The sequence below is a fragment of the Tachypleus tridentatus genome, chromosome 10 (assembly GCF_004210375.1).
Source record: "Tachypleus tridentatus isolate NWPU-2018 chromosome 10, ASM421037v1, whole genome shotgun sequence".
NCBI classification, from domain to species: Eukaryota; Metazoa; Arthropoda; class Merostomata; order Xiphosura; family Limulidae; genus Tachypleus; species Tachypleus tridentatus.
Window position 1 is genome coordinate 45055226 of NC_134834.1, and position 12060 is coordinate 45067285.

Below are 12060 nucleotides of genomic sequence, written 5' to 3' on the forward strand. Positions count from 1 at the left end.
TTGAATTTTTTACTTACTGAGTTGTTGCATAATGAAATTAGAAAATAGACACAGCAAAGTAGATGAGATTTAGTTCCATGTACAACAAAGGTAATGTAAAATTAGGTAAAATAAACAGTTCTCTTTTGTATATATACAGAAAAATAAATTCAGAAAAAAAATACTACAAGTTGATAGAAGTCAACAGTATATTCAAATACCACAATAATGCAACACACAGACTAACATATATTAATAGTGAAATGTTATTTGTGTAAGGCTTTTCATAGAGCTTATCCAGGTTTTGATTTAAGAGTTAACTTAATCTGATAGTAGATTTCAAACTGTTTTAAGATTCAAAGATATCACCTTTGACAACACCTAATGTAATATATTAATTCTTATGTCCTAGATGCAGTTCTAACTTTATTGGATCAACAACTACATGACTTGAAACATACTTAAAATAACGATAGTTGATGACAGCTAACAATTCAAGTATACATATTCATCGTCCCTGTGAATGTGACACAGCAGAACATCACAGTTCAGAGAATATTCTTGCAAAGGAGAAATATGAAATGAATGTTCTTATAACTTATTTTTATTAATAGATTATGTCAATAACTTAATAAAATGACTTTTGCTGTTATTGTTGTGGATATAATGGGAAAGTATATGGATTTACCAAACAACATAATGAATGTTGCTTGGTGATCTTTGTCACAATGTGAAATAGTGGTTCATCAAATTGCAAGAACAGTTTAAAAAAGTACTAAATTTACTAATTCATTATAATGGAATGGAAGAAGATGATTTTGATGTGATAGACAAAATGTACATCAATTTCTTGGGTAGCATTCATGCAGTTAGCTTTTAAACATTCACAATTTAAATATTTTTTTCTTAGTTGTTCACAAAATAAAGCATTATACGATAATAAGCCTCTTTCAAAAAGTTTTTATACTGATAAGAGATGCAGCAAATGTAAAGGAACAATTGCTGTTGTGAAATGTGTTATATGTGGTTAGGTCAAAAGTTTAGTAAGTGTTTAATTTGCTGTGGCTAAACAAAAGCATGAACCTTATCTAAAAGAGCACTGAAAGATTAAGCAATGTCTATCTGACAACAATAAAAGAAAACTTTTGTTCAATCACATTGAAGTAAATTAGAAACTGAGAAGACTGCCATTAGATATTTGCTCACTTATCAACTCAACAAATGAATTCTTAATTGAAGCTGAGAAGGCAGGTAATGTGAACAAAATCAGGTTAAAAAAATAAAAACCAAATTCATAACTAAACTGTCCAATTTGTTACACATATCAGAGTCAATCCCAATAAATTAGTATTTCATTATAAAAACAACTGCATAACTGAATTATCATGGCATGATTATAATAAAGTAATGTGTAGAATAATTAAATATAGTTAGCTTATGTAATGTGAAATAGCAGACTGGAGTTTTCTCTGTGAGTGTTCAGGATCTGTCAGAGTTCACAAGTGGTGCTATAAATATATATATACCCACAAACACACATCCACGTATATATGTACATATAACTGAACAGTTACTTTTACTGTGCTCTGGTCTCATAACTGATGGTTTCTTCAGTTACAGAAACAAATTGAAAACTCATCAAGTTAAAGTAAGTTTGCTACTCGTTGCATTTGTTAATAAACTTACTTTAACTTCGAAAGTGTTTCACCTTGTTTGTTTCATTCTATATTTTGTAATTATCTCACCCAAATAATTATTTTATTAGCACTCTGTTTAGTTATATCTTGATATTTATATAATCACTGCTAAGTCTCCTATGTTCAAACTACTTGAAATATTTAAAATGAAAAAAAGGAGCCTTGAAAAAACAATTTTGCTATGACATGAACCAAGCATTATGAAATGACATGCTATTAATTCCACATGATTTTTGACCTGAACAAATATGGTATGATTAATAGCAAAATCTTTAATGAACATAAAAATAAAAAACTATAATTATTATGATTTTTAATACATACATATTTTTTTATACAAATTCCCAATTTTGTTTTATTCTTGCTAATTTTCACTGTTGAAAATTAAATTTAGACTGTTACAATAATACTGATCAGCATCAACCTGTAAACTACATACTGTTAGTACCAAAACAAAAGCAAGTATACTAAATTAGTATATATGTTTATGCATTATTTATGTTCAGTTATTCACAACATTAATTTACTCTACATGGAATGAACAATCTACATTGTTTAATCTTGAAAACAAAATTTTATTTCCTGTGAAAGAAAATATTTTATCTTCTTTATATATAAGCAATGTCTGGTAGCATGAAATATAACTTTTAGAGCATTGATTTGATTTAGAACTTGAATTTCAGAGTTTCTGAATCACCATTGCACTGGCACCACCTCCACCATTGCATGTAGATGCCATACCATATTCACCAGGCTTTAGGTTCAGGGAAAGAGCGTTAACTAACCGAGCACCAGACATCCTAAAATGAAAATACAAAAGAGAAAACTTGAACACAAATTAATGGATGAGCAAAAGCTTACTTCCAGTTATTTTACTTATGTCAATTTATTCAATAATGGCATTTAAAGTTGCACTAAACTAATCCCTTCCTCATAATAACCTTAAGATATGTACAATTAAAAGCAACTATAAATTTTTAAACAAATATATCATGTATTACAGGAAAAGTCTAAAAGTTGAAACATACATCAGAAAAGTCATAATATGCTTCTTTTGGTAAGTTGCTTTGCACAGATTAAAAAAAAAAGCAAATAAGGGTACAAAACAGTGTGTTTACATCCCCAGTGTCTCATTGCCACAGACATTATCTGGCCTAATAATAATTTGACAACCTAGACCAATGATGGTAATGCAATATTTAATTCACTGTTGTTTTATAGAACTGGTTTTATCATCTATTAACAATTCATGCAATCAATAGTTAGTGAACTATTTATATACAAATATATATTTATATATACTTAGTTAACAAATAAGTACAAATATACATATTTTTCCTTCTTTTTCAAGCAACACTGACTAACCAAAGGAGGAATTGTATTTCTATGACTTAACATTAATTATCAATTTTGACTCATGTTGGTACCAGACAGTTCTACAAAATAATAGGTGATTTTGATCTAATATTGGGAAATGAACTATCTCATCTTAATGTTCTTTTTATTTTAAACCATTATGGCTTGCTATTATGATGCAAGTTTTTACTTCTCAAATCTCTCTTCTTCTGAGCTTAAACATTCTAGTCTGTATAATATTACTTATACCCAGTTCAGTTAAAGTAAATAGTAATAAGACAGTTATAAAATTAAACTGAAATTAAATGTTTTAATTAGAGTTTAATTCTAAATAAAGCAAAACAGAACCATTGTCAAAGCTATAAACAATCTGCCTGTACTTTGTTTCTAAAAATAAAACTTATATTTCTTCATCAATGTTTATTACTTTGTGCATCTTAAGTAGTTTGATTTATTTGTGTATACTTTTCACTCTTATGTATATGTGAAAAAAATTGTGAATAGTCTTTGGAAATTACGCGTTTTTCTTCAACATCCTTACAAAATTAGCATAACGAATTAATTTTTGGAATATTGCCACATGTTACCAACAGCTATTTATATTACCAATATGAAGATTTAAACATTTAGGAGTACATCACAACATATTTTCATGAGAAAATAACTTAAATAAGCTGGTTTGAAAGTTAGTTACTTTTACTCATTTTAACTTAGCAATACAATTCATGGACTTTTTAATAACGTGTTTTGTGAAACCTGTGCACATTTACAATAAATTACTAATTCTGAAGAAATAACATAATAATAATACAAGAAAATAAAAACACATGATATATTCATATACCAAAATGTTTTTTAACAGGCAGAAGATAAAGCCTATCCCTATCACTATGAATAAACAAAGGTCAGTGCAGAGAGCTGGGATAATATAAAATATATAATAGAAAACATATTACTCACTTATACATGTACATCTCTTGCCTTTTATTCCTTTGTTGTTAAACTTTGTTTAGTAATAAACAGAAAGCACAACAATAACTATTTGCATAAAGACACCTTCAGCAAGCTTTGCAGTTACCAAGGTTATTTTCACTCATACATTTAATATTTACAAGTTATAACACAAATGGGAGGAATTTGACAAAAATTTATAAAATAATCATATTGCTTTTGAGAACAAAACAAGTGAGCTGTAATAAGTACTGAGATAAAAGATAACCATTTCACTACAAATAACTTTATTCACTGAAGTTCCCTATGCTACATGTTCATAGTAGAAATATTACAATATGTAATGACAGAGTACCTTGTGGAAACAAAAACATGAAATGAAACAATTCTCATCCAAAAAAATTTGTTTTCACACACATACATAAATAATACATATAAAAACAATGTTAAGAAGCATATTAAATAAAAGTTATTACCACTGCAGTCATGTATCAGACATAATACTAAAATTTTAGAAATGGAAAAATATTGATATATACATTTAGATCAGGGGTTCCCAACCGGTGGGTCGCGACCCCTTGGGGGGTCGCAAAGCCTTGGCAGGGGAGTCGCGTAGCCTTGTTAGAAGTAGCTTGGGATAACATTAATTTTATTTCATCAATTACATTTTCAAGTCGCGAGTGCCAAAAGGTTGGGAACCCCTGATTTAGATAAACACCATTTGTACAAATATCTGTGCTGTGTGTGTATATATACATAAATATTATCCAGTTACTTTCCAGAATAGGCCTCAATTTCTATTTTTCATATCACTAGAATTTTCTGAATATACATTTTTATCCCTAAAAGTTGACTTAAAATTTAGGGTTGATACTACATGGTGACAAACTTATATGCCTTTTGTTTATAGTATTTTTAAAATTATTTTAGATAAAGCCCACAACATTATTTCCAACATGTATTGGGTTTGATAATGTATATTTACTAGAAATGTTACATGTCAATAATATGTCTTACTAACACTTTCTCCATTTCTAAGCAATAAATGAGAATTATCTCCCATTTTCATCCATCTTCAGTATGTTAAAATATAATTTTTCAAATACAATAATGCTTTTTAAGATTAATTTATTTACAAACTTTGAAATATTTGGAAATTGAAAATTATTTATCACTACATTACATTTAATATTCAAACCTAAAAATTGTTTTCATTGAAACCATCAAGTTCTCAGTTCCAATCACTATTCTCAACTATTTGTTGCAACTTCTCTAGCATCTTATAATTATTGTAAATAGTATCACCACAAACATCGTCTTTATCTTTATTATCTATTGCATGAATATTGTCATCTCAAAGTATGTCATCTTCTGAACTATTAATGATATGGTTTATTCTGGCTGCCTAACAGTGTAAACCCACTTCCTCCTGAGTGGGGCCACTCATTCCATTTTGACACACAGTTTAAACAGTCAGTTGCATCTGATATCCATCATTTGCAACTGGCATGTCATGCACCTGGGAATAATAAGATCTGTGCAATTTTCATCCAGGATATCCCTAAGGCACGTCATTGTATGACATCTAAAAGTGTCAAGGACGAGCAAAGAATGTTCCTGTAAGAGCCTATGCACCACATGCTATGCAATCAGTCTTTGGTCAAATCTTCATATACCCAGCATTTTTGTTTGAAAATACAAAATTAAACAATGTTGCTATGTGATATTCTCTGACAGAGATTTTTGTTTAAATATATGGTGACATTTTTCCCATTTCCACACCTCTTGTGCATGACAGCAAATGTACAATTGGGGATCATACTGACACTCTAAGATTCTTGTCATCAAAAGGTTACTTTGGCTGCAGTTATTGCAAAAGTCTATATGCAATTTTTTTTTCTACATGTCTTGAGCATGATGACAAATGTACAATTAGAAATCATACTGACACTAATATTCTTGTCATCAACAGGTTATTCTGGATGCAGTATTGCAAAAGTCTGGATGCAAATTATTATTTATGGTGATAATAAACTTGAATCTTTGTTCATAAAAATTAGGGTGTGTATTGTATCTTGGAGTATACTATATTCAGAAGATTATGGTATTGTATGTAGATGTATACAATTTACATCACACTGTACTCAGAAAAACAAAATTTTAATACTGGCGAAATCCAAACCTTAGTACTTTATGTGTGTGTGTTGGGGAGGGGAGGACAAAATTCTGATGTTTCACTTGTAATTTACCTTCAACTGTTCTTTGAAAGTGGCCTGAAATCTAATTTTTGACTTTATTCTAGCATTTTTGTACAGTTTTCCAAACTTCAATACAGTTTACACATATGGCTAATCATATTTTTGCTAAAAAAGTGTTTAAAAGTAAAAAGTACTATACTGTTCCTTTCTCTCAAGTATAATTTCCATCTTCCAACGGCTAAAAATTATATCACTTTGGCCCTGTGTCTGAGACTTCAGGGGTGGGACAGTCATCTCCATTATATGTTGCCACATGCATTTATAGTTTAGGACAGACTCCATCTTGATCATTCTTAAACTACATTGTATCTAGATTGACTCTCTATAGTTACCGTTTAACCATTTCACATCAGGTAAGTCAAGTGCTTATGTCACAACCTTTTACAGTGTTACATTTATATTTTAATTAAATTATTTTAATATCAGTATAAAGATGAATAAACTTGGGATGAAAACACAGTTAATAAATAAAATTTTAATATTATTTATGTTTAACTTCTTAATTTTATAAGGAAATATTTTACAAAATCCTTAATCTACTCTAGTATGAGAACTGCAACATATATCATGTAGATCTTCCATCTTTTCTAACTTATTTACCACCCCCTCCAAGAAGTCTTAAATTTAATATAAGTTACTTATTATAATGTAGATATTATTCACAAATATTATAGCCTTTAATTTTATTTATGGAGCCACAAACTAGAAATTTAGATCTGCTTTCCATGCCCACCTGTCACATTCTCTTTCTCACAAATGGCCAATAGTGTTTTATAATATTAAATACTACATTATTTATAACCAACAGAAATCCAAAATTTCAAACTATCAAATAACACATATTATGTTGGTTTCTATACAGAGAATTGTCTATTTCACCTCAGGTTCAAACTTTATTCCCACTGAAATATATCAAAAGCTTCAGCTGAATTTTAACAACTTTTACTGCATAGATATAAATAGAAAGCCAGAAATATTATGATAATTATAAAACACTATCTGTCTTTAATATGTTATCATTCTGCATTCTTAAGTATAGCATTTACTTATGTAAGTTATTTAGTGTGGTAGTGCCATCAGTATAAAGAAGTATGCATAAATCTGATCAATAGCTAACAACAAAAGACAATTAAAAATACAGTAAAACACTAAAATTAAATATAAACAGATGTATATTAATAAAGCCTAAACTATTTAGGATTAATAATGTAGTTTCCAGTTACAATATGCAAACATTCCAGAAAGGAAAAAGGGTAATTTTGTATGTTTTCTTATAGCAAAGCCACATCTGCTGAATCCACCAAGGGGAATCAAACTCCTGATCTTAGCATTGTAAATCCATAGACTTACAGCTGTACCAGTGGAGGACAAAGGGCAATTTAGAATTATTTCCTCATTTTTTTTGTGGTTTCAAGGTCAGTTAAATTGATCAACCCTGTATAAAGTTATAGTATAGAAAATAATAGATAAATGTTTTTGCAAAAAACAAAAATATTTGATATTTATTTATGAGGTTTTTCGGATTATGCAAACAAAATCTGAAAATTTTCAGAAGACAAAAAGTATTTTGATCTTAATATGGAAATTATTTTGCACTCAGAGCAGTCAACACCATAAGACTTTTAATGTTTATTGGAAACTTGCCAAATTTTGTGAACATAAATTAATTACTTTCACAGTCATAGTATGTATTCCACCAGGGTTACCTCATGGCTACAAGGTTATGTAAAATGCCCAAGCCCTTTCCAATAGGATTAAGACTCTGATACCTGCAGGATGTCAAACTTCAGTAGTTTCACACATCACAAAATAAATAATCACAGACCAAGATAAACTGAATTAAGACTTTTTAGCTAAAATTTCTTATAAGCAATAATTAATTATTTTTGAGTGTATTTATGATTCTTAGCAATCATTTTCTGTTCTACAAACTGTTAACACATCATACCTACTGGCACCAAACATCCTAAACTGTATTAACCCTATAAAAGTATTCTATATACATTATAATTTGGTTACACAACTCTCATGGAATTTCTCTCCAAAAACGAACTTAGTGTATGAAATTGTAGAAATTTGAGAATTTTTCTGAAAGTATGTAGTTTCAGGAAATGTAAAATATTTAATTTTGAATATTTCTACTAAACATTCATTATTTAATGAAGTGACTGACATACAGATACTCAACAGTTTGCCTGCAAGGTGATTTTCATGTTACATATTAAAAACACTTTTTCTAAACATTTTTCAAATTTCACTTTCATAATCTTCAGAGCCTCCTAAGTACTAAAATATTAAATTTGAAAGTATTCATTTGAAATAATTACCCACTGAGTGAGAGTTTAACCTCTGGGTATATATCCCCGGTTAAAAGCTTAAGTTAATGAAATGCAAAGTTAATTGTGTAACTGCTTGGATGTTTAAATATACTGGAACATCATCTGAATTAATACTTTCTGTTGTTAACATTACTGTAACTTGTACAAAAATATAAATGGCTTCAGACAGCCTGCCAAATCTAGCGTTCCTTAGTTTGAACAAAACTCCACATCTGTCTTATACAACATGTATAACTTGTGTGAATGATCATTCTTGTTATATAGTGAGGCTATAACACCTTTAGATATCACTTGAAAACCCCTGAAGGACACTGCCATAAAAATTTGTATACAATTTTGAATTAATCAGTGTTATCCCTGTGTTGCAACAAATATTACCAACTTTGTGAACTAAAAAAACATAGGTAACTTGAAAAAATTAAGTTAATGGTATTCTCACATTAAGGGAAATCTCTCTCTATATATATTCAGAACAAAAAATAAATTTAGAATAAATATCTAACACCACAAGAGAATAGAAACCCATGGTATATTAAAATATGTAGCCAGAAGACAAAACTGAAAGAATATTTCTCCCATAACATTTCAGTGTGAGGCCCAGCATGGCCAGATGGTAAAGGCACTCGATTCTTAATCTGAGGGTTGTGGGTTCAAATCCCTGTCACACCAAACATGCTCGCCCTTTTAGCCATAGGGGGCATTATGATGTGACAGTCAATCCAATTATTCATTGGTAAAGAGTAGCCCATGAGTTGGCAGTGGGTGGTGATGACTAGTTGCCTTCCCTCTAGACTTACACTGCTAGATGAGAGACGACTAGCGCAGATAGCCCTCCTGTAGCTTTGTGTGAAATTCAAAACAAACAAACAATTTAGTGCTTTATTTTAGATAACCCTTTTATTTTCATGGTTTCTTGTACCTTTTTACTCTTATTATATATTTTTGTTCTACTTTTACTATCATTTTTCTTTTTTATTATATTTTTTTACTTTCTAGTCATTTATTATTATTATTGGTTGTTTATTTAATTTTTTCTGCTTTAGAAATAACTGTACCTTTGTCACTAATCTATATATTCATATTTGCTGATGAAAACTGATAAAAGCAAAAAGAATGTAGTCTACATGTTAGTTTTTCAGCTAACATAAATAATGCAATATATTAGCATTGTAACTTATGGCTCAGGCTATTCCAGACTACTGACACCATCAGAAGAACTATCAACAACAGATGATTAAATTCATCTTCAAAAGATCTTTCAGTGAACAGCAGCAATAATAATAGAATTGAAATTTATATACGAAGAAATGGCTGGTATATATTTTTCTCTATAAGCGAGTTTTCTTGTCATCATGGAGAATTGAAATTTAGAAAATGTTAATTTTCATTTACTGAAAAATCATGTATTGGGTAAGTATTATCATCACCACAAACAAAAACTAAATACCAACTTACATAAAAGCAAGTTATAACAAAAAGTGCCTTTCATGAGGCAATGAATATGAGAGGTAACAGTCACCAACCAAAACTTTTAATTAAAGAATAGAAATTCAGACCTAGAACTTACTTTTAAACTTCCACTAAGAAAAACAACAAAACATTCTTGGCTAGTAACATATTTGAGAATGAGCCTTTGACCATTCATAATATTCCAAAGTAAGATTGAAATACACAGCACCATCATTAAAACTAACTGTTGACAAAACAGGCTTAAAAAAGAATCCTCAATACTACATAAATGAAAGAAAACAAAATGTTATGATTTAATCTTTCAAATCTCAGGTTAAACAACTTGAAAACTTAAAAAATCTTAAGAACTACCTCTCCTACCCACCCTAAAGGATGTCCCAGACTAACAGCTCCACCATTAGGATTGACCTTACTAGCATCAAGATCTAGAAGTTGGATATTGATCAAGGGAACAACACTAAAAGCTTCATTGATTTCCCACATAGCAATATCTTCTTTCTTGAGGCCAGACTGCATCAGAACCTAGAGATAATGAACACATAAATAATAATTACAAAATACTTAACATGTCACAGTTAGTCTGAAACATTACTATCACATATTCATATAAAGTTGCAAGCAGAACAATATATGTCAAAAACTCACCATCTTCAGGAGATGAAAGAAACACAAAGTTTTTTGATATACACAGTAAATGTACATGTACAAATTGCATCTTATTTACCAAATGGTTTTCAAAAAAATTATGTTTGCAAGATCTGAACTTAAACCTTTATTTAAAATCAAGTTGTTTTAACAACTTCTGATGAATCTCTTACATTTACTTTTTTTTTTTAGAAATCATTTTTCTATATGGCACTCCTATACAATATGCAAAGTGTACATGTGTCTCCTAAAGATAGTGAAACATTTGCCACCAAAATATAAAGACGTTTTTGATATAAATTTCTGTTTTCAATGTTATATAAATAAACTATTATACATGTTGAAACATTGCTCTTGTGCAAAGTTTCAATAAAAAATAAAATAACAATACCAAAGTCTAATGTATTTTGGGTGTATCTTTTGTCTCCCACAAGCCAGTACCCCAAAAGGCTTTTCATTCAGTATCAGAGTTCAGTTAATTTGACAATACAATGAGAGGCAAAATATCCTATCAAATGCTATTTATATATGCAGTATAATACAGTGGTACCTCGGTTCTCGAATGACTCCCTTCTCGAACATTTCAGTTTTCAAACATATTGTTTGAGAAAAAAAGTCTCAGTTATTGAACATAAACTTGGTTTCCAAACTAAGCTGTCGTGGCCCGAACCTCTGAAATAACCCGACTGATGACCTGAACGCCCCTTCGACCATTTTCGGCCCTCACCAAGCTTGCCCAAAACATTTTACTCGCGCTTGTCGCTCAGTCCACACCCCCGCTAAAATTTGCTGTGAACGTTCTCGTTTTTCTTTTTCATTTTTTTCTAAATATTCTGATTAAACAAGTCACCATGGGGTCAAAGAAGATAATGAAAGCAGCAAACCAAAAAGAAAAGTTGTTAGAGCCACAATAGAGGTGAAAAAAGATCTCATAGCGAAGTATGAGAGTGGTGTTCGCATGTCTGACCTTGCTACACAGTTTGGTATGGTGAAGTCTACAGTCTGCACCATACTGAAAAATAAAAAGGTCATCAATGGAGCTGATGTTGCAAAAGGAGTGACAGCACTTACGAAACAAAGATCACAAACAATGGAAGAGGTAGAAAAACTGTTGTTGATTTGGGTAAATGAAAAACAGTTAGCTGGTGATAGCATTTCTGAGACCATCATTTGCGAGAGAGCAAAGCAGTTGCATGCTGACCTCCTGAAAAACACCCCTGGAACAAGTGCTGATACAAGTGATGCCTTTAAGGCTAGCAGGGGGTGGTTTGAAAAATTTAGAAAGAGAAGTGGCATACATAGTGTTGGTGAGACATGGGGAGGGTGCAAGGAAGAAACAAACCTCATTACACAAGTTTTTAGTGA

At 30.3% G+C, this 12060-nt stretch overlaps 2 protein-coding genes across 7 annotated transcripts in view; one reads left to right on the forward strand and one right to left on the reverse strand.

Annotated features, from left to right (window-relative positions):
• LOC143229178 (fatty-acid amide hydrolase 2-like) overlaps positions 1–7817 on the forward strand; it is an 80617-nt gene extending 72800 nt beyond the window's left edge. Inside the window, exon 9 of one of the 2 annotated variants that reach the window (XM_076461106.1) lies at positions 7519–7817. In XM_076461106.1, coding sequence (XP_076317221.1) covers positions 7519–7536 — 18 coding nt within the window. In that variant the 3' untranslated portion in view covers positions 7537–7817. Of the gene's footprint in view, positions 1–391; positions 1949–7518 lie in introns of those variants that run through there. The other variant, XM_076461107.1, reaches the window with a different exon arrangement.
• Positions 2231–12060, reverse strand: part of LOC143229179 (acetyl-CoA acetyltransferase, mitochondrial-like) — a 69217-nt gene continuing 59387 nt past the window's right edge. For all 5 annotated transcript variants that reach the window (XM_076461110.1, XM_076461112.1, XM_076461109.1 and 2 more), the window contains 2 exons: positions 10415–10572; positions 2231–2476 (listed from right to left, as the gene is read on the reverse strand). In XM_076461110.1, the coding sequence (XP_076317225.1) occupies positions 2356–2476; positions 10415–10572 (279 nt within the window). In that variant the 3' untranslated portion in view covers positions 2231–2355. The remainder of the gene's footprint in view (positions 2477–10414; positions 10573–12060) is intronic.